At 39.3% G+C, this 27170-nt stretch overlaps 1 protein-coding gene across 10 annotated transcripts in view; it reads left to right on the top strand.

The window, feature by feature from the left end:
• ZNF410 (zinc finger protein 410) overlaps positions 1-27170 on the top strand; it is a 44110-nt gene that overhangs the window by 10287 nt on the left and 6653 nt on the right. For 3 of the 10 annotated variants that reach the window (XM_082383929.1, XM_082383931.1, XM_082383932.1), the window contains 10 exons: positions 5174-5356; positions 6307-6442; positions 9412-9630; positions 10868-11059; positions 14352-14502; positions 14989-15170; positions 20069-20158; positions 22624-22749; positions 23484-23624; positions 24996-25123. In XM_082383929.1, the coding sequence (XP_082240055.1) occupies positions 5324-5356; positions 6307-6442; positions 9412-9630; positions 10868-11059; positions 14352-14502; positions 14989-15170; positions 20069-20158; positions 22624-22749; positions 23484-23624; positions 24996-25123 (1398 nt within the window). In that variant the 5' untranslated portion in view covers positions 5174-5323. Of the gene's footprint in view, positions 1-5173; positions 5357-6306; positions 6443-9411; positions 9631-10867; positions 11060-14351; positions 14503-14988; positions 15171-20068; positions 20159-22623; positions 22750-23265; positions 23464-23483; positions 23625-24995; positions 25124-27170 lie in introns of those variants that run through there. The other 7 variants (XM_082383933.1, XM_082383936.1, XM_082383934.1 and 4 more) reach the window with 7 other exon arrangements.

Raw genomic sequence — 27170 nt, 5'->3', positions numbered from 1 at the left:
AAATTGTGGAAACAACCCAAATGACCGTCAACTGATAAATGGACAAATAAAATGTATATCCGTGCAATAGAATATTATTTGACAATAAAAAGAAATTAAGTACTGGTACATGCTATAACAAGCATGAACATTGGAAACAGTATGCTACGTGAAAGCAGCCAAGCACAAAAGATTACATATATAATTCCATTTATATGAAATGTCCAGAATAGGGAAATCCATAGAGACAAAAAATAGATTAGTGGTTGCCTAGGCTTGGTCAGGGGAAGGTTTGGGAGGAAATGGGGAGTGATTACTAATAGGTTTCTGTTTTGGGGTGATGAAATTGTTGTAAAATTGATTGTGGTTATGGTCGCATAACTGTGAATATACTAAAAAAATTTAGTTGTACTTTTGAAGTGAGTGAACCGTATGGTGTGTGAATTACGTCTCAGTGAAGCTGTTAATGTAAAAAAATATTTGAATTGTAGTTTTTGAAGTCTGTTAAGTGGGTAACTTGAATTGGGAATAGAAATTTTTAATTGCATATTTGCCATCACACTTCCAGCTAATGTACATAGCAAGTTGCTGTGTTAAAGATGAGATCCACCCAATACACTCGATATGGTACCGAGTGCTCCAACACAGATTCTTTTGAGGTCATCCTGCCTATTCTGCTGCATCCTACTCATCTCTCTCTTGTTTATACAGCAAACATACAAACCACAAACTGGGCACCAAAATTGTGTGGTAGAACTCAGTTATAATATGGTTACTGATTTGTTCCAGAAAATGCATGTGTTAATTTTTTAAAAATTATCATTGAAATGACTAAAATGAAACATCACATATAACCATGAGCCTGAGAAACGGTGATCTAGAGGTATCTATTAAACTGTAAGAGAGGTGGCAGCTCCCTTCTCTAAATTGTTATTACAGATTTGCAAAAATGTCTAAAATATAGTATATCTGATTTTTTCCCTTGTTTGGTACACATGTTCATATACTTAATTTTTAAAAATTTTCATTAGGTAAGGATATCAGAAATGGAGCCAGTGCCATTAGTTCCTAAGAAAACTAACAAATATAAAGGACAGTAAATAGTTGTCTAGTTTCTTAGAGATTTTACAGTCCTGGAATCTTAAAGTTGGAGGAACCCTAAGGTTAACCTAAACAAACATTTGGTAATTTCTTGGCTTCTTGAAATGAGCTGGAATTGGGGAAAAGGAATTCTTAATTCTTGAATCCTGATGATTCAAGATCAGACCTAGAGAGATGTAATTACTATTCATGCCAGCCTGCTCTGTGGGTGGGAATGCTGGCTCTGCAGCTTAATAACTTGAGCAAGTAACTGTACTAAGCCTTGGTTCCTTCCTCTCTGAAAAGAGGGATGGGTAAACTACATTGAGCAGTTATAGTGCTTGAATAAGAAAAACGTATGTGAAAGGAAAAGTCAGGTATTTATGACAGCTTTATGTGGTAAACTTAAAATGAGCCTTTTCATTTACATCTTAATACATTTTTTTTATGATGAAAGTGAGGATTTCTGGAAGCTAGCAGTGGGGAGAGGTTTAACCAACAGGAGAATAAACATTTATTCACGTACTTCTAAATGCCCTTTTTGTAGAGTAAGTCTTTCTTATTCTAACTTTCCACTCTACCTCGGTACGTATTGAAAACTCCCATCCTGGGTATATTTTACACTGTATTCTTACTTTGTATATAATAGTGCTTCCAATTTAAGCAAAAATTGTGCGAAATAGAGTGGACTCATTTGCCAAAATCCTGAAAGAAAAGTTAAACTTTAAGAAATTAAGAATTTAGAGGATGGGAGGACAAGATGGCAGAGTAGAAAGACCTTGAGCTCACCTCCTCTCATGAGCACAGCAAAATCACAGCTAACTGCTGAACAACCATCGATGAAAAAGACTGGAACCTACCAAAAAGATAATCTATATCCAAAGACATAAAGAAGAAACCACAGCGAGACGGTAGGAGGGGCACACTGGCGATATAATCAAATCCCATACTCCCCAGCTGGGTAACCCACAAACTGGAGAATAGTTATACTGCAGAAGTTCTCCCATGGGAGTGAGCGTTCTGAGCCCCATATCGGGCTCCCCAGCCTGGGGTGTCTGACATCTGGAGGAGGAGCCCTCAGAGCATTTGGCTTTGAGGCCCAGTGGGGCTTAATTACAGGAGCTCCACTCTTGGAGGGTGCATACAAGGTCTTGCACGCAGTGGGACCCAGGGCAAAAGCAGTGACTTCATAGGAGCCTGGGCCAGACCTACCTGCTGGTCTTGGAGGGTCTCCTGGGGAGGACGGGGGTGGGGGTGGGGGCGGCTGTGGCTCCCCTTGAGGACATTGACACTGGTGGCAGAGATATCAGGGAGTATTCATCAGTGTGAACTCTTGCTGGAGGCTGACATCTTGCTTGGGTCATTATCACCAAGACCTGGCCCCACCCAACAGCCTGTAGTGCTGGGATGCCTCAGGCCAAACAGCCAACAGGGCAAGAACACAACCCCACCCATCAGCAGACAGGCTGCCTAAAGACTTCCTGATCCCACAGCCGCCTCTAGACATGCCCCTTGACTCGGCCTTGCCCACCAGAGGGCCAATACCCAGCCTCACCCACCAGGGGGCAGACACAAGAAGCAAGAAAACTACAGTCCTGCAGCCTGTGGAACTGAGTCTGCAAACACAAGTCAGAACCTACCCTGTGACCAGATGGTCCCTGGCCCTTGGGTGATGAGAGGGGAGTATACTGCTGGGACACCTGGACATCCCCTACAGAGGGCCACTTCTCCAAGGTTGAGAAATGTAACTAACCTACCACATACATAAAAATACAAATAGAAATTTAGACAAAATGAGACGGCAGAGAAATATGTTCCAGACAAAGGAACAAGATAAAACCCCCAAACAACAACTAAGTGAAGTGGAGATAGGCAGTCCACCCAAGAAAGAGTTCAGAGTAATCATCATAAAGATGAACCAAGAACTCAGGAAAAGAATGGATGCACAGAGTGAGAAGTTACAAGAAGTCTTTAACAAAGAGTTAGAAAATATAAAGAGTGACCAAACAGAGTTGAAGAATACAATAACTAAAATGAAAAATACACTGGAAGGAATCAGGAGCAGAATAAATGAGGCAGAACAGATTGGTGAGCTGGAAGAAAGAATGGTGGAAAGCACTGCCACGGAACAGAATGAAGAAAAAAGAATGAAAAGAAAGGACAGTTTAAGAGACCTCTGGGACATCAAACACACTAACATTTGCATTATAAGGGTCCCAGAAGGAGAAGAGAGAGAGAAAGGGCCTGAGAAAATATTTGAAGAGATAATAGCTGAAAACTTCCCTAACGTGGGAAAGGAAACAGTTACCCAAGTCCAGGAAGTGCAGAGAGTCCCATACAGGATTAACCCAAGGGAAAATGTGCTGAGACACATAGTAATCAAATTGACAAAGATTAAAGATAAAGAGAAAATACTAAAAGCAACAAGGGCAAAGCAACAAATAACATACAAGGGAACTCCCATAAGGTTATCAGCTGATTTTTCAGCAGAAACTCTGCAGGCCAGAAGAGAGTGCCACAGTAATTTTAAGTGACAAAAGGGAAAAACCTACAACCAAGAATCCTCTACCCCGCAAGGCTCTCATTCAGATTTGATGGAGAAATCAAAACCTTTACAGACAAGCAAAAGCTAAAAGGATTCAGCACCACCAAACCAGCTTTACAACAAATGCTAAAGAAACTTCTCTAGGTGGAAAAGAAAAGGCCACAACTAGAAACAAGAAAATTACAAAATGGGAAAGCTCACTGGTAAAGGCAAACATACAGTCAAGGTAGGAAATCATCCACACACAAACTAGTAGGGAGGTTAAAAGGCAAAAGTTTGAAAAAAAAAAAAAAAAAAAGGCAAAAGTAATAAAACCGTCTCTATCCACAAGAGCAGTTGAGGGATATGCAAAACAATTAGATGTAAAATATATCAAAACCAGTAATCATGAGAGGAGGAGAGTGAAAATGCAGGATATTTAAAATGCATTTGAAATTGAGATCAGCAACTTAAAACAATTGTGTATATATAGACTACTATACCAAAATTTCATGGTAACCGCAAACCAAAAATCTATAATAGATAAATACACACAAAAAAGAAAAAGGAATCCAAACACAACACTAAGGATAGTCATCAAGAAAGTAAGAATTTAAAGTAAGGGGGGGAAACAGCTTCATGAGTGTCCCGAGAATACTACTTTGGGGAAACACTGTTCAAATTTTGACTGTGTAATTACCTTTTATAAAAAATTGGGAAATTAAGAAAAGAAAAACGTCACACCAGCCTACCACCCACCCAGTACAGTGACTATCATGGCTGTGTGAATTTCCTTTTACTTTTTCCTGTGCTTATCTTAACTAGTTTTAATAACAGCAAGTGTATAATTTTGTGTTTTGTTTTTGTAATTTAATGTCATTAGCATTTTTGTTGTTGCATTGTTTTCATAACTGTATTTTTGAGTCATACAATGTCCTACTATAATCAACCATTATCTAATTGAATATATATGTATATTTATATGTTGCTTACAGTTATTTATTATCACAGATGATAAGGTGAAATTCTTTGGGCATATAGCTTTTTCCATACTTAAGACCTTTTCTTATTTTTTATTTTATTTATTTATTTTTAAATTTATTGAAGTATAGTTGATTTACAGTGTTGTGTTTCTGCTGTACAGCAAAATGATTCAGTTATATCATTACATATATATGTATGTGTATACTTTTTCATATTCTTTTCCATTGTACTTTATTACAGGATATTGAATATAGTTCCCTGTGCTATACAGTAGGACCTTGTTTATCCATTCTATATATAATAGTTTGCATCTGCTAATCCCAAACTCCCAATCCATTTCTCCCCCACCCCCTTCCCCCTTGGCAACCACAAATCTGTTCTCTATGTTCTTAGAATAGATTGTTAGACATTCTACATTAAAGTACATCTTTTTATGGGTTTTGATATCTGTTGGGCTTGTTCTATTTTAAAACAAGTGTTTTGGGCTGAATTCTTTATTTGCTTGCTTGTTGTGATTTTTGGATATGTAAAGAAGTGGCTTTGTATTTTTAGCTACATTTTCCTACTGCTCTGAATTCTCTCTCTCTTTCTTTTTTCCTTTTTTAGGCTAAATTAATTACCCACCCAGCACAGCATCTTACAGGAAAAGCATAGCACTTCCTAGAGGAGTATGAGCATAACAGGAAGGTGTCATTGACTCTGAATTAAAATTTTAACCTGTCCCCTGAACAGCTACAGGATTTGGAAGCTGAATCAATGTTATCAGATGAGTTAGAATCCAAACCAGAGGTGAGCCCAGGCAACTGGTTTCCTTTTCTTTTGGTGGGCTGTATTCCAGAGTTTGTTCTTAGTTCAGGAGTCAGCAAACTTTTTCTGTAATAGTGCCAGGTAATAAATATTTTAGGTTTTGTGGGCCATATGGTTTTGGTTGTAACTACTAGTTTATTATTTTTCTGTTACTAAGTACTTTCTCAAAAATTTAAAATATCAATTCTTACCTTTTATGACTTTTTATACTTGTTATTTAAATAAGTGTAAATTATTATCCATTTACATAATTACATAATGACAAAATTTATGTCTATGACATATATGTAATATTTACTACCACAAACGATTTTTTATTAATTTTGTGTATATCTAAAAGTGTTTTCTTTTTAAATGTGATTAGGGGATTTAAACATTTAAAATTTTTATTCATTTTTCTCATTTTAATTTTAGAACATTTGTGTTGCTTAGTGGAAAGATCACTGAATTTGGAATCGTGTTACCTAAGTATGAAGACTGGCATTGCTCCTAACTAGTGATGTGACCTTGGACTAGTCATTTAGTGTCTTCAACTTGATTCCTTGTCTTTAAAATACATGTTTAATCTTACTAAGTTACAGTGAGGATTAAAAGAGCCAATACACAGAAGAGTGCTTTATAAAATATAATCAGTACAATGCAGTTGAATTTGTAATAGCCACCATTTAAAAATATAATTATTTTTATCATTTCTCTGTTTTGTGGAAGGTGATAGAAGTTAATTATACGATTCAATTTTTATCTAGAACACTTGATAAAAATAATTTAAAATATTATTTTGTAGTTAATCTAGTTTTTCTATGAATAAGGTTGAGACTAGTGAGCAATCAAGACTTAATTACATCATTGCCTTTTGGTAAATTCAGAGGTTTAGATCCATTCATAATAACCTGTATTATTTGTTGTCTCCACATCCCCCCTTTCCCCTTCAGCTGCTGGTACAGTTTGTTCAGAATACGTCCATCCCACTGGGACAGGGGCTAGTAGAATCAGAAGCTAAAGACATTACTTGCTTGTCCCTCCTTCCAGTGACTGAGGCCTCAGAATGCAGTCGGCTAATGTTACCAGGTAAAAATTAAGATCACCAGAGATAAGATAAACAAGTCTTAAGAGCTTAGCCTTCTCTGTGGTACTGGTGGAATGTGATAACTGACTTTATAACTGACTGGTAGAAACTGTAAAAATTAGGACTGTGGAGAAAAAGCAACCATGGGAGTCATAGGTGCATTGTTAGTTTATTTATTTATTTAAAAAAAATTTTTTTTTGGCCATACCACGTAGTTTGTGGGATCTTAGTTCCCCAACCAGGGATTGAACCCGGGCCCTTGGCAGTGAGAGTGTGGAGTCCCAACCACTGGACCGCCAGGGAATTCCCTGCATTGGTAGTTTAAGTCATAGGAATGGATATGAACACCCATAGAGTGAGAATGAGAAGAAAAGGAGGCCAAGGCAGAACTGCATGGAACTCCCTATTCAAGGTATGGGGTGAGGCAGGAGAGCCTGTGAAGGAGGGAAGAAAGAAAGGCTAGAGCAATAGGGGGAATAGTGGCATAGAGTGCAGGCATGGAACCCAAGGGACTAGTCAAGTGTGACAAATGCTTCTAAGAGGCCCAGTGAGGCAGGGACTGTCCCAATGAGATAGGGTCAATGAGGTCATTGTTGACCTAGGCAGGACCTGTTCCTTGGAGAGGGAGTGGAAAGCCAGGCTGCAGTGGGTTGAGGTATCAGTGCAAGTTGAGGAAGTAACTATACTTTCTAAAGGCTGTCTTGCTATGGGAAGGAAAAAGAGAAGGACATAAAGTACATTAAAGAGTTCTTTTTTAAGATCTGAAATATTAGAGGGTGGTTTTATACTGAGAGGAAAGAGCCCATTAGAGAAGCTGCAAACACAAAGAGTAGATAATTGGTGAGGAGGCTCCAGGAGAGGTAGAAGGAAGTAGAATGCTGAGCATGGGTAGTGAGATTAGCTTTGGATGAGAAGAAGGAGATCCTATCACTTGACTATTAGGAAGGAAAACATTATTTTTGGATGCAATGGATTCTTTATTTTCTAGAAATTGAAATATTTAAAATTTGGAATATTAATGTTAAATCGGGATGGTCACCTGTTGGTGACAACTTATTTGTTATAAAGTCTTCTGGTTACTATCCTCTAGTGGTGTTCTTTTTTGATTTTTGAAGTGACTTAAGGGCAGATATATTCAACCAACCAGTGTTGATTTAAGGTTTCTCTATCTAGCTCCTGTCTTTCCCACATCTTCCATCTCTCAAGTCCCATTTTTCTACTGGTGTGTTGGGAGTGTTTCCAAATCCATGGATTTTCAATATGTGAAAATTTCCATGTGTTAATAAAATTTGATCTTCATTAGGCTTTTTTTTCCTGAATTTTCTCCCCCAATTTTAATTTATTGAATAAATATTTTGACAATAATAAAGGAAATGAAAACAGGAACAAAAGCATCCATCTTCTTTTCTACATTACCTTCTTTTAGTTTTAATTTTGATTTAAAATATTTTAGACAACCGGTTATAGATAATAGTAAATGAAAACCCATGTACTCACTTCCCAGCTCATGAAACGTAGTATTACAAGCACAAATGTATCTGTACATACCTCCCTAACCTCATTCCCCTTCCTCCCAAATATGTGTGAATCATTCCATGCATGACCTACATATTTTCTTTTTAGTTGGGATATGTGATAGACACAGAAAAGCACAAAACTATATGGATATACCTTTTGAAGAATTATTATAAAGGAGATAGCACCACCCAATCAAGAAGTAGAACGTTGCCAGCTTCCAGGCCCTCCATGGGTTCCTCCATGATAAAAGCAACCTCTTTTCTTCCACAGGTCACCACTGCCCTCAATTTTTTGAAAATTCGTTCTTTGTTTTCCAAGTTTAATCACCCAAGTCTAATTTTAGCTGATTTTGGACTTTAAATGAGTGGAATCATATGAGTGTATCTTGTACCTTTTATGTTTGTGAGATTCATCCTTGTGTGTAGCTCTGGTTTGTTTGGTTTCATTGCTGTATAGTATTCTGTTATATGAGTGTACCACAACTTCTTTTTCCATGCCACTGCTGATGAATATGTAGTTATTTTCCAGTGTTGTATTATGACAAACAGTGCTGCTATGAACTTTAAGAACGGTTTTTTTGTGGTAAAGTGTATACAAAATTTACCGTTTTAACCAGTTAAATTTACCATTTAACCAGTTGTGTGGCGTTAAATTCATTCACTTTGTTGTACAACTTCATTAGGCTTTGGAATGGCAGTGCTGTCCCTAGGCTTCCACTTTATTTCTATAATCTTACCTGTTACCTCCTTGAAAGAAGAAAATAATGTAACCTGCCTTCTATAAAGATGAATGAAACCCCTGAAAACATCGGATGCTTTAGCACTGTAGTGCAATTCTTCATTATATTGCAACTAAAACCTTTGGAAATTCATCCCCTCCCTTAGAATAAAGTTCTAGAAGCAAGTCTTCTGAATTATTTCTTTACATCTGGTGTAAACCCAGAACCATAATGAAACACACTCATGATTCTATACAATTTCAGTTATATCCCAGGCTGTGATTTTTCCCCTAATGACTCACCAGAACTGTCACATACATGTTATAAAAATTAGAGAGAGGTATCTTTTCCCAAGAAAAATAGTTTAAAATTTAGGTCCTGTTCTTGAGTTCGTATTCATTGTGTAACTGTATTTTTCAAGGGAAATATACTGATTTGGGGCCTCAAAAGGACAAAGGTCTATAATGTCCAAATGTGGATGGTTCGTTATTAGTTACCACCGACCATCAGAGGAGTCTGCCCCTCACATTTTGGTTGACACCCTTCAGCTGCCTTTCACTCTCTCTTCTTTTCTGAGGCAGATTTAGTATTTATAAAATGAAAATGCTGTCTGCTCCTGTAAGGGTGTTAGATACCACTAAGGGATGTTACAAGGGTGTTAGGTACCATATATCAAAATGGTGAACTCCTTGGTGATAGGTGCTACATAAAGCTGTGGTATTTTCCCTTTACTAGATGATACTCCAAATCATACTAACTCCTCCAAGGAGGTTCCTTCCTCGGCTGTGTTGAGAAGCCTTCAGGTGAATGTGGGTCCAGACGGAGAAGAGACGAGGGCTCAGACTGTACAGAAGTCTCCGGAGTTTTTGTCCACTCCAGAGTCTCCTAGCTTGTTGCAAGATCTACAGCCAAGTGATAGCACTTCTTTTATTCTTCTTAACCTAACAAGAGCAGGTATTCTTTACCCTTTTCTGACTTCTGCTCATGCTTAAGAAAAAAAACTGGGGAGCAGGGAATAGTTAACTTAGTCATACTTAAAGTGGAAAGAAACTATTATTTTATTATTTTGGAGAATTGGTGTCGTTTGGTGATCAATTGGATATGTAGAGGGAGAAGGCAGACTCTAAGATGACTCAAAAATTTTTTGTTTGGGAAATTTAAGTGTTGTCATTCACCAGGATAGTGCACACAGGAAGAACAGGGCTGTGGGAGAATGATTAGTTCCTGTTGATATTGAGATTTCACAGGGACATTTAGGAGGAGGTGTCCTTTAGAGAGTTAGAAACAGGAATCCAGAGTTCTAGAGAGGTCTGGTGTGAAATAAGTAGTTTTAGTGCTTATCAGCATTCAGGAAGTGTATGAAACAATGAGCATGGATTATTTGATTCAGGAGTAGTCTGGAGCATAAAGAGAAAAGAAGGCAAATCTGGGACCCTGAAAAAAATTTTTAAGAGGGTAACAGAAGAATGGGAAGCAGCTTCTAGAGAGAGGGATCTCAAGAAAACAGAATGAGAATGATGTGCGGGGAGCCAAGGAAGGAAACGTTTTAAAGAAGAAAAGGTACAGAATCATGCCAAATACCACATACTGGGCCAGTGAGATGAGGACTGGGAAGTGTATGTCCGGCAAACTTAGCAAGAGCAATTGTTATTGAGGTAGTAGAGGTGGAGCTTAGGGTTAAAGAGATAGGGAATGGACAGCAGGTGAGAAAGTAGATACACAAGTTAGAAGTTAAGAAACTTCAAGAAACATGACTTTGAAGGAACAGGTGAGAAGGTGATATTTAGAGACATACTTGGGATTTTTCTATTCTTTAAAAAAAAAGATGGGAGAGACTTGAGCTTGGACAGATTGAAAGGCTGAAAGGGAATCTGTAAGGTGGCCACTAAGGAGGAATGGGTTGAAGTTGGGAGAGAGGAGAAAACTAAAAGATAGGATTGGGATCCTAGAGGTGAGGGTTAGCCTGGTTGCTGGGAAAGACCGTTTTGCCTCTGAAACAGGAGTAGGTAAGATAAAGAGCAGCCTGTCAGCTGGGAGTGGAAAGGTGATAACCTAATCTTGTATGAGAACAGAAGCTTGAGGGGAGAGGTGAAAGTCTGGAATAGCTGATCAGGACACAGAGTTTCTGAGCCAGGGCCAATCAAAGGATTACTTGATGGCTAACTTTCATATATCCTCTTGTTTCTTCCAGGTCTGGGCTCTTCAGCTGAACACTTAGTATTTGTACAAGATGAGGCAGAGGATTCAGGGAATGATTTCCTCTCCAGTGAGAGCACAGACAGTAGCATTCCATGGTTCCTCCGGGTTCAGGAGTTGGCCCATGACAGTTTGATTGCTGCTACTCGTGCACAACTGGCAAAGAATGCGAAAACCAGCAGCAATGGTGAGACCCCTGTGGTGTTTTCCTTTCCGGAAAGGAAATTCTGTGCAGAGATTTTGGTAATACAATGGCTATATTTTGAGTTGCATATAATCCAAATTACTTTATTGGTAAGAGCAGAAGGCTAGAAATGTGTAAATTGTTTTTCTTATTTTCTAAAAAATAACTCAGCCATGCCAGATTCATGTGCAGAATCAACTAAACTAGCACTCTCAATTGTCAGCTTTAAATAATACTGAACCCCTTTTAAAGGAAAAAAATTTTTTTCACATCTTGGTGTTATCTTGAATTGTTTTTATTGTGATGGTCCTTATACTTAGAGCTTTTACACCATTATGAAATTAAAACAGTTTTATCAATTAATAGAAATAAAACTACAAAACCAATAAAAATAAAATTAATTTTAAGTCAGTGTGGCAGATGATAATGTTTTGCTGAAACTAAATTGCTGCTCATGGCGATTTAGCAATTAGCAGCTACCATAGTGCTGCTTTTTTGGGGGTTGGGGGTGGGCAGGGCAGGGCAGGGAGGGTGGAACCGATTCACCAGAAGACCTAAATATCCAAATAGGGTATAATGTGGTTTCTTTTGAGTTCAGCATGCCTGTACTATTTACTCTGTGCCACTTTTTTTCTATCCAGTAATTTTCAAAGTGTGGTCCCTGGATCATCAGCATCACCAGTAATTTAGAAATGCAAATTATCAGGTCTCATCTTACTGAATCAGAAACTTGGAAGTTTTTAGTAAGCCCTCATTGTGGTTATGATGCATGTTAAAGCTTGGGGAACATCGCTCTATTCACACCACTCCTAAACCACTGCAAAACCTTTGCTTGTGTAGCATGCCATAATATTTTTTGTTTTAGGTCTGTCTCTGTATTTTCTCATTAACCTGTGACAATTAAGGTAATACAAAAAAATTATTGAGATAAGGTACATAGTGTCATTACCACAAACATACTATCACTTCCATCTAAGTTGAAATACAGAAATATTTTAATTTTGTGTGTGATGCTGTATATCAGGAGTCAGCAAAGGACCAAATAACCACCTGTTTTGTAAATAAAGTTATATTGGAACACAGGCATGCCCTTTAATTACTAATTGTCTATGGCTGATCCTGTGGCAAAGTTGAGTAGTTGTGACAGAGACCATATGGCCTTCAAAGCCAAAAATATCTGCTCTTTGCCCCTTTACAGGAAAAGTTTACTGACCTGCTCTATACAGTACTACTTTCACGGGAAATTATATCCCAAATGCAAAGACCTTGCCCACATAACTGTAGGATCTTTAACGTGTTTACAGTGTTATTCAACATGTACCATATAAGGTGTTGAGTTTCTTTGTCTCTCTTGCTCTCTCTTTTCTTGGGGGGTGAGGGAGGGGGAAACCATTTCATCAGATGACCTCTAAATATCCAAAACTATCATTGGCTGAGGTCATTTTAAGCTAATCTGTCTTCTGCAAACAGTGCTTTGTTTTCAAAAACGAAGTAATTTAGGGAGCACTTTGAGAAATTTTATAATGACTCAAAATACGACAGGTCACTTTTCTGAAGGATTTTTTCCCCCCCGTTATATGATTATATCAATGTTCTCATTGTATTGATATCTACAAAATTGAATGCATGAAGCCCCAACTGTCATCAGTTTATACTTTTTTTTTTTTTTTTAATTTCATTTATTTTTTGGCTGCATTGGGTCTTGGTTGCTGTGTGCAGGCTTTCTCTAGTTGCAGCGAGCGGGGGCTACTCTTCGTTGCAGTGCGTGGGCTTCTTATTGCGGTGGCTTCTCTTGTTGCATAGCATGGGCTCTAGGCACATGGGCTTCAGTAGTTGCAGCACGTGGGCTCAGTAGTTGCGGCATGTGGGTCCTAGAGCGCAGGCTCAGTAGTTGCGGCACACGGGCTTAGTTGTTCTGTGGCATGTGGGATCTCCCCAGACCAGGGCTCAAACCCGTGTCCCCCACATTGGCAGACGTATTCTTAACCACTGCGCCACCAGGGAAGTCCTGTCACTGGTTTAAATCTCTGGATTAGCATGGGTTTCTACAGACCTTTCATTAGAAATTAATTAGCTGGAGCTCTTGAGTTAGTGGGAAATTTTCCTTACAGTATATGCACTTCTGTGCTGTTTAAAATTTACCCATGTTTCAATTAAACAAACAAAACTATGTGGGACAATATTTAAAAAGAACAAGTTAATTAATATTAACTAGCATAAGGCATCTTAGGTTCCGCTCTGACCTTGGAGCAATTAGTTTTATGATTAGCATTTGGTGAAGTACAGCAAGGAGAATGTAGGGCAGGAAGAAAGTAAGGTTAATAGATGGGACAGAAACTGCCTTTGACCAACTGTCAGGTTCCCGGGAGTGTGATAGGTATAACATATTATCCTACTCTTGGCTTTTGAGAGGGAAATTTGGAAATATGAATCTTATTCCTAAGGTATATGTAGTGGAAAGATAAACTCCATATGTTTATAACAGAATTAAGTGGTTGTGAATGTTTTTCTCTATTGATGTCCAACTATGAATTGAAGAAAATGAAAGAAAGGGTGCACCACCTGCTAATCCGGAATTTATTTAAAGATTCAGTTAACTGATTTCGTTTAAATTTAAGGAAGTCACTGCACCATATGCTCCTCTCCTCCCCTCCTTTTATTCTGTTGAACAAAAAACTTGAGCAGGTATTATCTCTAACTTTTAAAAATGTGGTAAGAAATTTGAAAATGAGCTGAGTTTTTGCATTCTTAGATATTTTGTAACTAAGGAGGGGTGGTACAGGAAATTAGAAGGTGATTCTTATTCTCTAGAACGATAGAAACAGCCAAATTGACTTCAGAAGATAGAAATCTAAGAATGGCCATCTACAAAAGAAATTACTACTGTAAGTTCACAACTAAGCCAGACTGGCTGCTTCTCCTTAAAATACAAGTTTTTATTACCTAGAGCTTTAAGTCATCTTCTATTGGACCCCACTCCTGGTGTTGACATACCTGCTCCCTTACCAATCTGTAATGCAAAATAGGTTGAACTCTGCTTTTTGATATGAAACCATTTTGGATATTTCTTACATTTGCCAAAGAGGCCTAGTCTTGTGGCTTTTTGTAGTTCTGTGGATTAAGTAAGGGGATGGGGATATAGAGCCCTCTCACTTCTGTTAAATGAATGCAAAGAGAGCTGGGGAAGATGAAGATCGATATGTGATTAATGATCACTAGGAGTGGCTTTATTGTTTGAACCAAAGTATCTGAGTGGAATCCTTCCCTAGATTACAAATATGTGACTCTGTTACAGGAGAAAATGTCCACCTTGGTTCTGGTGATGGGCAACCGAAAGATTCTGGGCCCCTTCCTCAAATGGAGAAGAAGCTCAAGTGTACAGTTGAAGGCTGTGACCGGACGTTTGTGTGGCCAGCTCACTTTAAGTACCACCTCAAAACTCATCGGTGAGCAAACCTGAGATTCCGTACTTGGAGCTTAAGAAAGTTGATGCTTCTGAAGGAACTTGACAGAAGTCCCCCCACTTGACAGATTAAAGGAAAGCAGGGGCTCCAGCTGACTTGTGGTTAAGATGTCTTTTGTTCTTTAATAGAAACATTTGCATTGTCTCATTTACCTTGTTCTTCACAAATATTTAATAAAACATTTGGCACCTAAATATCTTAGAGCAAGAGTTCTCAAATCTCATCATAAAACATAATGTCTTGGAGAACTCAAAAATTATACATAAGCTTAAGCCCCACTCTAAACCTGTGAAATCAGTATTTCAAGAAGTAGGGCATCTGTAGTTTTAACAAACTTCAGGTGATCCTGATACATCTAGATTTGGGATTTACTGTCTGCCTTGAGAGTCAGTAGGAGCTTTGACTTGTCCTCTCTAGCAAAGAGCATTTTCAGGCATTGTTGCGTATGTGATTTTTTTTTTTCCCCAGAAACGACCGCTCCTTTATCTGCCCTGCAGCAGGTTGTGGGAAAAGCTTCTATGTACTGCAGAGGCTGAAGGTGCACATGAGGACCCACAATGGGGAGAAGCCCTTTATGTGCCCCGAGTCTAACTGTGGTAAGCAGTTCACTACAGCTGGAAACCTGAAGAACCACCTGCGCATCCACACAGGTGTGTGCCACCCCAGCATTCCCGCAGGCCGTCTACTGCTTGGCTCGGGGCCTGCTGGCTGTCCTTAGGAGACGAAGGTTGGGGTTGTTGCTAGAACTCTGAGGATGAAATTTCTTTTTTTCAAATGCCTCATGGCACTTTTCAGTTCTTTCAGTAACATTTATTGTCACCTCTGTGTGAGAATGGACAGTTTGATTTCTGTCTCTGGTAGCCTTAAGTAGGAAGGGATATAAGACCGTCACTGATAACAATGATATGATCATATATGGACAGAAATGAGCCTTTCCAAATATCTTCGAACTTAACACAGTTGTAGTTTTGGTCGTTACCATTTATTGAGTTACACAAACCACACAGATTCTGCTCTAGGCACTAAATGGGGGGTAAGGTGAGGGGAAATACAAAAGCTAAGATTAATCCCCGACTTTGAGTTTACTTTCTTGTTAAGAGCCTCACAACCTGAGAAACAGAATGGAGAAGTGACTTGTCCTGAGTCAAACAGCATGTTAATATCAACGGAGCAAAAGAAAGATATCCTGATTTCTTAATCTAAAAGCTTAAGGGTGACTTTCCAAGCCACTTGGCCCAGCTGTGCTAAGTCTCTTGCCAGAGCTTAATCACTGAACCCAGACTACTACCGTAGGATGTGTAACTATTCTTCCCACTTTCTCTTTCTCTTCCTTGTTTATCCTTGCATTGCTAAAATGACAGCAGGTACAAATAAATGGCATTTAAAAAGTGAAACCCAAGCTGAAGCCACCTTTGTTCTACGCATGTCCCTATGATTCCCTCTAGATTGACATTACCACTGGATATATTTTAGGGCAGAATAGCTCTGTTCTCAGCTCTTTCTTTCTTTCTTTCTATTTATTTATTATTTAATTTTTGGCCGTGTTGGGTCTTTGTTGCTGCACTTGGGCGTTCTTTAGTTGTGGCGTGCGGGGGCTACTCTTAGTTGTGGTGCACGGGCTTCTCATTGCGGTGGCTTCTCTTGTTGCAGAGCATGGGCTCTAGGTGTGTGGGCTTCAGTAGTTGTGGCACGCGGGCTCAGTTGCTCCTCAGCATGTGGGATCTTCCCAGAACAGGGCTCGAACCTGTGTCCCCTGCCTTGGCAGGCGGATTCTCAACCACTGTGCCACCAGGGAAGCCCCTCAGCTCTTTCTTGAAAGAGTATTCTTGCTCCAAGAAAGCAGTTTGAATAAAAGAACAGGAAAAACATCTAGCTGAATAGTTAAGGAAAGTAGTAGAATTCACTGTGCCTTATTAAATTCAGTAACCTCTTCATCCTTGTGCCACTTGTCATCTTTGTAGCATTTGATAAAAGTGAACATATTTTAAAATGCTTTCTTTTATTCAGAGTGTGACCTGATTTTCTCTCTTCATTCTGACTCTTGCTAGCTCTGCCTTGTTAATCTAATTGTTGACCAATTTCAGAATTTTGGGTTTCTCCCATTTTACTCGATGTGCTGTCTCATTGCAGTCTCAGGCTTCAATTTAATCATTTCTTCCTGGATGTCTCACAGATCTGAATCTCAATAATTAATATAATAATAAAAGTTAGGACTTCCCTGGTGGTGCAGTGGTTGAGAATCTACCTGCCAATGTAGGGGACACGGGTTCGAGCCCTGGTCCGGGAGGATCCCACATGCCACGGAGCAACTAAGCCCGTGCACCGCAACTACTGAGCCTTTGCTCTAGAGCCCGTGAGCCACAACTACTGAAGCCTACACGCCTAGAGCCCGTGCTCCAGAACAAGAGAAGCCACCGCAATGAGAAGCCCGCGCACCACAATGAAGAGTAGCCCCTGCTCACCGCAACTAGAGAAAGCCCGCGTGCAGCAATAAAGACCCAACGCAGCCAAAAATAAATAAATTAAAAAAAATAATAATAAAAAGCATTTATTAAGGCAATTTAATATGTACCAAGCACATATACATTATCTCATTTAATCTTCAAGGTACCTTTATGCTTTAGATACTGAGTTTATTGATGGAGAAACAGAAGGTTAGAGGGTTAAGTAACTTGCCCAACATTATGCAGCTAGGAAATGGTAGAACTGGCATTTGAATTCTGATCTGACTCCAGAGCTCTTGCAAGGATTTTATTTTCAAGTGCTGACAACTCATTTTATCTCAAATGTCAAAATTGACCTCAGATCTTTATTAGTAGTAACAGTAGTAATTAAAGCTGCCAATTTTAGTGGCTTACTGTGTGCCGGGCACTATGCTTAAATATATTTAACTTGTATCATTTCATCTAATCCTCAAAATAATCTTTTGAGGTTGTATTATGTTAATTTTATAGATAAAAAAACTGATTCTCATAGGTTTTAAATATCTTCCCCATACTGGTAAGTGATAGCGCCAAGACTTGAACTCAGGGCTAACTGGCTCATGCTCAACCATTATGTAGCATTGCCTCCTGACTCCTCCTCTTCTTTATCGCAGCAAAATCACCATCCTCTCAGTTTCCAAATAGGAAGGCCATCTAACTTAAGGCAGCTTGATGAGATTCCTGCCACTAGATTCTGATGAATCTTTTTTGAAATCTTTTTCTGAGGTTCTTGAGTTCATCTTGTTAAACATTTAACCTTATTTATTAACTGCAATTTTCTGTTTTCCTGATGTTTATTCTATCATATGTATGAATATATTGTTCATTCATTTGGTGACTTTTAGAGTGCCTGGCATTCTGGGGTTAGTGTGAGTATACAGATAACGCTTTCCAAAAAGTTACAGACCACTGGAAAATCACAGACATTAAACTATGTGGTATAGTCTGAAAGAACAGTATCATCTAGAGCTGTGCTCCTCCCTCCTTCAGGGCCCAGCTCCTGTATTGTCAGCATGCCAGCCTTACTTGCTGAGTTTCTGTTTTTCTCCTTTACTGTCTCACACTGTCACACTCATAACAGTTCTGACACCAAATGTGTTTTCCCACACCAAGCAAGTCTCTGTGACACCAGGTGGGTGTCTATAAGTTAACTGAATTCTGACACTATCTGGAAACAGCGTCAGATCCCACAGGTTAAGGGCTCAGCCCCACAAGACTGCCACCTACTTCAGATGTCTTATTGCAAGTAGCAAGTCCCCAGGTTACTCACAACCTCTGTCTGACTTGGCTACCAATTGGAGTTCCCATGACCCCGCCCCAGATTCAATTATTTGCTAGAACAGCTCACAGAACTCAGGGAAACATGTTTACCAGTTTATTATGTAATAAAGGATATGATAAAGGATACGGGTGAGCAGCCAGACAAAGAGATACACAGGGTGAAGTCTGGAACAGTCCCAAGCACGGGAGCTTCTGTCCCTGTGGAGTTGGGGTGTGCCACTCTCTTGGCACATAGACATGTTCACCAGCCCAGAGGCTCTCTGAACCCTGTACTTTTGGAATTTTTATGGAGGTTTCATCATGTAGGCATGATTGATGATTAATCCATTTCCAGGCCCTCTCTCCTCTCTGGAAAATGGGGGTAGGGCTGAAAATCTCAAGCTTCTAATCATGGCTTGGTCTTTCTGGTGACTCGCCCCCATCCAGGAGCCCACCAAGAGTCACCTCATTAGAAGAGACACTGCTGTCACCCAGTAAATTCTAAGGGGTTAGGAACTCTGTGTCAGGAATCACTGTCAAAGACCAAATATTAGAACAACAGATTATCCTAGTGCTCATGTCACTTAAAAAATTACAAGGGGTTCAGGAGCTCTGCATCAGGAGCTAGGATCCAGGATTAAATGTTAGAACAAAAAATTCTCCTAGCACCCCTGTGTACAAGGGTTTTGAAGCTGTGTGTCAGGAAACTGGGGCAAAGACCAATATATATACTTATTTCACACTTGTCGTTTTCTGAACTTGCTTTGGGCGCTCTCAGTTTCAAGGCTGTGCTCATACTAGTCCTTATGCCTGAAATTTCCTTTCATCCTTGTCATCTTTAAAGAGCAGCTTAAATTCAGCTTCTTTAAAAAGAGAAGTTACCACAGTAAGAATTCCTCCCCTTTATGATTGCATATAGCACTTTTTTATACCAGAATTAAAGTCATTTATGAATACGTTTATCTCTCACTAGGTTGTGACCCTTGGGAGATATGGACTGCATCTCTGATTTTTTTCACTTTTTATTTTGAAACAATTATAGACTCAAGAGAAGTCACAAAGAATACAAAGAGTTCTGTATGTGCTTCACCCAGCTTACACTCAGAAGTGACATCTTATGTAGCCATAGTACAATATCAAAACCAGAAAGTCAGCAGTACTGTCAGTTAGTCTACAGACCTCATTCAGTTTTCACCATGCATCTTTGATTTTTAAAATAACAAAGTAATACTGTAGAAAATGAAAATTATGGAAAAGCACAAGAAGAAAATAAATCATAATACCACTGTCAGGATATAACTACTGTTAACACATTGTGAGATTTTTCTGTGTACCTCTCACTAAACAGCTGTTTTTATTTGTTTGCTTTTATAAGATGGGATTATGTAATACCTATTTTATAACCTTTAAAAATCTGTACTCTTAAATGGATCTAGAAACTCAACCTTAAAGAGAATTGATGTAAGGTAAAAATCCTGAGAGCGTATACACTGTTTTCCTGATATCCTCAGAAGGGATGGGATCACCAAAGAAGGTAGTGCAGTGCAGCTGGGGCTCAGGCGTGAGGAGGGAGAAGGAAGTATTATGCTCAGAGGCAGTTACTCTAAAGAAAAGGGCAGGGCTGTCTGCAGGGCTGTGTACTAGGAGATCACTGAGAGGTGACACCTGCTGGATAGTCCGGTTGAAATTATGTAGCATGAATTCAGGAAATCAGAGTAAGTCGTTGGAAACAGGAAAAGATTGATGGGAAAAGAGAATAATAGTTCATCAGAAGACTGAGTCTTTATCTTATTTTCTGTCTCTAGGAGAGAAGCCTTTCCTTTGTGAAGCCCAAGGATGTGGCCGTTCCTTTGCTGAGTATTCTAGTCTTCGAAAACATTTGGTGGTTCACTCAGGTACTAGAACCTGTGCCATTCATAGATTTCAGGGAAGATGGAGAGCCAAAAGGGTAAAAGGTTAGGGTAGTGGTATAAAGAAATCTAAAGAGAAACAAACTGTTCACTGTAAAGTTTCCTCCCTATCCTGACAAAATCAGAAATCAAGGCCCTTGATGCTTGCATTCAAAGGGCCATGTAATCAAGGAGAAAATATCTAATTATTATTATTTTCAGCTGAGCCATTGAACTGCTTTCTAATTGAGACCTTTTTCTGAGGGAATCAACAAATTTATTTGGCACTACACTGGGTACTTTATAAGTTATGTCAGATATGGTCCATGGAGTTATTCAGAGCAGAGACTTGCCAAGGCAGAAGTGAACTCAAAGTGGAGAGAGATTCTAAAATGGAATCTGCTAATTGTTCAAATGGCTAGCCATGGGAAGCAAAGGGAAGCCAGAATGGGAGGAGTGGGGAGAAGGAACTAGAAGTTATTTATCATGAAGACAGCAAAACAGTTCAGTGGGAGCAAGGGAGTTGGAGAGGTATAATCAGTCAGGGATGTGAATTTCAAAGCTGAGATCCTAGGGGTAGAGCAGTTTTTTAATATGATGACAGATTCTAAGCAGAGATAGCAAACTGATAGCCTGTGGGTTAGATGTGGACTTCCAGATGTGTTTTGCTTGGCTTGTAGAGTGTTTTCATTTTACTGTTCTTTATTTTATTATGTAAAATTTTGTCAAACATACATAAAAGTAGAGAAAAATACTTTTTTACATAACAATAATGCTGTTATCATATCTATCAAAATTAACAATAACTCCTTGGTTTTATCTGAGATTCACTCCATGTTTAATTTTTTTCCAATTATCTCAAAAATGTCTTTTAAAGTGGCTTTGTTTAAATCAGGATCCAACAAGGTCCACTCATTGCACTTGGCTAGTAAGTCTTCTTGAATCTAGATCTATCTGTACTTTTTGTTTTTCATGCTATAGACTTATTGCACAACAGACTCAGTTGGTCCTGTAGCTCATCCCACGTTCTGGATTTGTTGGTTTGCCTCCTTTTCTGTCATTTAACTTGTTCCCCTGTATTTCCTAAAAGCTTCAAAGGTTCAAAGATTTTGGCAAGGTTTTGTTATAGGTGGTTGTGTTTCATTTTGCATCACATCAAGAGGCATACAGAGCTTAGTTGTCAAAATTGATCAGTTGGTTCAGGTGGTAACACCCTGATCCCCACATTGTAATGTTCCCTAGCAGCCTTATGGTTTCATCTCTGAATAACGCCTGAATTCGTTATTTCAGCAGGGTTGTAAAATGTTATTTTTCTAATTCTATTATTCATTCACATTTGTTAGCCGGAATTCTTCTGTATAATGGGTCTCTATCAACTAGGGCTATTTGGTAATTTGTACACGAAAGGCAGGATAAATGTGTAATTCTTTTAACTGTGAGTTTTCAGAGTAAGAAATTGGTACTGTGGTTACTTCTAGTAGTGTCATTTTCACTGCTTTTTTTCTCTCTCTCTCTCATTAGTATTATCTTGAATTCATGTGTTTCTACATATTCACTGTATTTCAATCCATTATAGTTATTTTTTAACAGCTTTTGGACCTATAATGCACATACCTTAAAGTTCACCCATTGTAAGTATACACATCAGTGATTTTTAGAAAATATATAGCATTGTACAATCACCACCACAATCCAGTTTTAGAACACTTGCGTCGCACCAAAAGTTCCTTTGTGCCCCTTTGCTGTTAGTTCCTGCTCCCACTCCCAGATCCAGGCAGTCATTGACCAGCTTTCTGTCTCTATATATTCTGCCTCTTCTGGAAATTTTCTGGTCATTTCACTTAGTTTTGCTATCTACTAGTCCCCTGTAGGCATAAGGGTTTTTTTTGTTTTTGTTTTTGTTCTTTGGCGTAAGATTTTGACCCCGCTCTAAGTGTGGTTGTCTGGGTAGGTGGGATAGAAGTTGAGGGTTTCAGACTTGAGGACCTAAGGGATAGTTCAGATCATTGTGTAGAAGAACCACCAGTGTGAACGTTGAAGACTGAGAGTTGTGGCAGGAAACGGGATAAAGGTATATTATGAATCCAGGGTTGGAATCCTTGAGGCTAGTGCATGTCCTTGAGGTCCATGGAAGACTGTATCTGAAAAGGGAAGTAAATATTCTGTGTGTCTACCATGATCTTATACCGGAGAAGTTGTTTTGTGGAAGCAGCAGTACAGTGGGTCTAGAGAGTACTGGAGGCTGGGAGCAGTGAGTGTGCTAAGCCCTCCTGGTGTACTTTCCAGCCTTCCCCTGTGTACTGAAGGTTGAGAGGCTGGGGGAAGGTGCGAAATGGGAGAAGGAGTAGTCTCTTAATGTTTAGTTTAACATCCCCTGGGCTTCTCCATCTAGGGCTTGAGTCCATTCTCTTGCTGTCAGAAATGTACCCTGTCTTTTTGGCTCCCCTGTCTTAACCTGGTCTGTGTTTCAGGAGAGAAGCCACATCAGTGTCAAGTCTGTGGGAAGACCTTCTCTCAGAGTGGGAGCAGGAATGTGCACATGAGAAAGCATCACTTGCAGATGGGAGCAGCTGGGAGTCAAGAGCAGGAACAAACTGGTAAGGAGAAGAGGGTATAGTGGAGGGCTATATTTTGGGGGTTCCAAAAGCCAAATAACTGGCCTGTCTGATGTGGAAATTTTCTGATTCTATTTTGGGTAGAGAGATTGGTCTCATTTGATGGACTAGTGGTTTCCAAATGTAACTGTACAGTAAAATCGTTTGCAAGCTTTAAAAACATATATTGTGTATTGCTTGTCCACCCCTCTCCCCCAGCAAAACAAAACAAAGTAAAATCCCGGAGTCTATAGTTTTGAAAGTTCCTCTAGTGAGTTTGATGGTAACTAGTGCTGATCCATGAACCATCATTTGATTGTCACTGTGATGAAGATTTCTGTATGACAAGAGTTTAAGCATTTTTTACTTATCAGTCATGACTCCCTTTTTACCCTAGCTTAAATTTGATAATACGTTTTTATTATTATTCCTTTCCATGTCTTTCATTAATCAATTATTTTATTCTAAATACTCCTTTCTAAGGATGCACCCATCCCATTTTATATGTTTGTTATCCAGATGCTGATCACAAGCAAGGGTATTTATCCATGAGGCTCAAACTCTTCCCTTCTAGGTTTATTTTTGCTTCCCAAAAGTAAGTGAAATAGAGGAGGTGGCATCCAAGATACAGGTTAACTTTTAGTTCTGAAAAAAAAAGCCAGCTTCTCGTGAAGGAAAATGGGGACCAGGCACAGCCTTGACTGCTGTATGTCTCTCACATCCTATTCTCTGTGCAGCTGAGCCACTAATGGGCAGTAGTTTGCTTGAAGAGGCTTCAGTAACCAGTAAAAACCTGGTGCCTATGAATTCTCAGCCCAGCCTTGGTGGAGAGTCCTTGAACCTACCAAATACCAATTCTATCCTAGGAGTTGATGATGGTAAGACTTTCAACTCTCCTTTATTTGGGGAAAATGGGCTGCAACTAGGGACTAAGGAATGGGGTTGTCTCCAAAATGGAGGTTTTAATTAAGTTCATTTCTTGTGAGTAGAAATGGTATGATTGAGTAGCATTTGTGTTGTCTCTGGAGTAGATAAGTGAATATTTTAAAAAGTTTTTTCATTGAAAAGATAATGTTGCAAAAGAATAAAGAGAAAAAGTTTTAAGAAGAAAATTATCCATAATCCTAGCATCCTAGCCCAACTATTTCTATCTTTCCTATTGCAGTTATGGAAGAACTTAACTTTTAAAATATTTAAACAGAACATAACCAGGTTTTACAGAGGAGAATTAAAGCAATTTCTCCATACCTTCAAAAGCCATATCTTCTGGAGAAAAGAAAGGGCTCTCTAGGAAACAGTTGCTCCTCTCTGGTATAGAAATTTCACCCAAGTTACACAGGCCAGGCCCTCTTCTCTGAAAAACTTAACAGGTGAGGTCAGCATGCATTTATTCAGTGCCTACTGTGTACCTGGCACCATGGGAAAGAAAAGTAGAAGACAGGGACCTTAAAATCTAGTTGAGAAGTCAAAACTTACATATGGGAAACAACATTGAGTGAGAAGAAGATAGTATATAAGCAAACGTTAAGTTATGTGGTATCCTGGAAGAGCAATATAAGCTAGAAAGCCCCTAGAAGATACTCTTAATTTATTTGAGAGCTAAGTGGTTTATGTGTAAGCAATTTCCAGAAGATCTTCGTGGTGATTCTGCTGATGAACATTTAATAAGTCTGAGATCCTTTGTTTTCATTACTCATGTGGCAGTCAGTCAGTTTTGGGTATAAAGACCATGTTTGTGTAACTTATATATGGAGCCTACAAGGCCCAGAGTGTGCTTCCACAATAAGCCTCTTCTGTTTCATAAATGATACTAAGGAGAAAAGTCTCAAGGGAGGAAGAGACAGTGAGAAGGAACTTTGGAGCCAGGTTTAAGCTCTTGACTAGCACGTATTGCACTATTTCCATCACTGGTGACTGCTTTAAGGGTTGGCTCTGGTTCCCTGATTCATAAGCAATTTTAATCCAGTTAATAGTGCTAAAGCCATATTACTCTAAATTGGCATACTGAAAAATGGTCAGCTGTTATATCAAGATTTCTTGCCTTTTCTTCCCATCTCCCTTTTGTAATACTTTCCAAATTCACTGATAGTGAATATCAGGCAGGAATTAATTTGGAAGAAACACAGGAATGTGGGATTCAGTTTTTCAGGGAACAGTTTTAAGAGTTCTTAATGAGAGATTTGATAATGAAAGTAGGTAGGTAGATCTGTGGATTCACTTTGCATTGAAACATTTTTCTGCTGTTTCAGAGGTGCTTGCTGAAGGATCCCCACGTCCTCTGTCTTCAGTGCCTGATGTGACGCATCATTTGGTGACCATGCAGTCAGGGAGGCAGTCATATGAGGTGTCTGTCTTAACTGCCGTAAATCCACAGGAGGTAAAACTATCTCTTGCCCTTACTTTGTTTCTGTGGAGATTAATGTGGAGAAAGATTGGGAATCTATTTCAGAGGATCTGAAAAAATTCTCCAATTTCCCTTTCCTGGAGACTTTGATTAGAATATCTTACCTTAAGCTAAGCATGAGTCCAGGTTTGAAAGGAACCTGAGTATTAGGGTCTGCTGAATTGGGAGATTGGTCATTCACAGCTGGGACTCTGAGCTCTAGTTTCCTTGATACACATGCCCTAATTAATGAGATCGGCTCCTCCTGTTCTTGCCTCACTTGCGATGAAAATGCTGCTTTTATTTTATAAAGAAAATAACATCCTGGGACAAAGTAGTCCTTGAGCAAAAAAGATAGAGACAAAATCATTAGAAATAATTATCATTCATTTTGCTAGGGCCAGTTGTCTCGGAGATACCAGGCTGAACCAACTGGGCATATGAGAATGTGTCCACTTGCTTGTTGAGTGAGAACCATCATGTAAATCAAAGGGGCTTTTAGATTGATTCTAAGCACCCCTTACTCTGTTTTTTTGGCTCTGACCCGGAAAACAGAATGAAAACCAGTTGGGCTTCTAGAATCTTAGGATATTTTATTGGCCTTGTGTCGTGGAGGTAGATGACTTCCTCATGAGCTCGTTTCATATGCATAAGCTTTTGCCAAAGCCTGTATATTCTGGCTTTGGTGTTATAGTATCTTTCACTTTTCCTTTCATTATAGCCTGTAGACCACAGTCCGCTGTTACAGCATTCAAATGACTCTGCATCCTATATTGAATGGTCTCAACTTTTCTGTAATATTTCTGAGGATATCCAGGATCATAAGGCTCTGGGCATGCATGTTAATGTTTCTTCCAGGACCTTTCCTTGTATTCATCATTGCGACCCATTGTCTCAGTCTTGCTTATGTTAATTTCATTTATTGTGTTTTTCATCATTGCTTGATTCCTCTTTAGTTCTTCTACGTCCTTGTTAAATGCTTCTTGCATTTTGTCTATTCTATTTCCAAGATTTTGGATCATCCTTACTATCATTATTCTGAATTCTTTTTCAGGTAGACTACCTATTTCCTCTTCATTTGTTAAGTCTAGTGTGTTTTGACCCTGCTCCTTCATCTGCTGTGTGTTTTTCTGTCGTCTCATTTTGCTTATCTTACTGTGTTTGGGGTCTCCTTATCACAGGTTGCAGGTTCGTAGTTCCCGTTGTTTTTGGTATCTGTCCCCAGTGGCTAAGGTTGGTTCAGTGGGTTGTGTAGGCTTCCTGGTGGAGGGAACTAGTACCTGAGCTCTGGTGGATGAGGCTGGATCTTGTCTTTCTGGTGGGCACGTCCACGTCTGGTGGTGTATTTTGGGGTGTCTGTGGCCTTATTATGATTTTAGGCAGCCTCTCTGCTAATGGATGAGGCTGTGTTCCTGTCTTGCTAGTTGTTTGGCATAGGGTGTTCAGCACTGTAGCTTGCTGGTCATTGAGTGATGCTGGGTCTTGATGTTGAGATGGAGATCTCTGAGAGATTTTTGCCGTTTGGTATTACGTGGAGCTGGGAGGTCTCTTGTGGACCAGTGTCCTGAAGTTGGCTCTCCCACCTCCGAGGTACGGCCCTGATGCCTGGCTGAAGCACCAAGAGCCTTTCGTCCACACGGCTCAGAGTAAAAGGGAGAAAAAATAGAAAGAAAGAAAGAAAGAAAGAAAGGAAGGAAGGAAGGAAGGAAGGAGGAAGGAAGGAAGGAAGGAAGGAAGGAAGGAAGGAAGGAAAGAAAGAAAAAGAAAGAAAGAAAGGAAAGAAAGAAAGAAGCTATAATATAGTGAAGTAAAATAAAGCTATTGTAAAGCAAAGCTATACAGACAAAATCTCCCCCAGAAGCATATACATATACACTCACAAAAAAAAAAGGAAAAGGGGAAAAATTAATATATCCTGCTCCCAAAGTCCACCTCCTGAATTTGGGATGATTCGTTGTCTATTCAGGTATTCAACAGATGCAGGCACATCAAGTTGTTTGTGGAGTTTTAATCCGTTTCTTCTGAGGCTGCTGGTACAGAT

This window comes from Balaenoptera borealis (assembly GCF_965194805.1).
Source record: "Balaenoptera borealis genome assembly, chromosome: 3".
Classification (NCBI taxonomy): Eukaryota; Metazoa; Chordata; class Mammalia; order Artiodactyla; family Balaenopteridae; genus Balaenoptera; species Balaenoptera borealis.
The sequence above is the reverse complement of the archived record's forward strand: the minus strand, read 5'-3'. Positions and strand labels throughout refer to the sequence as shown.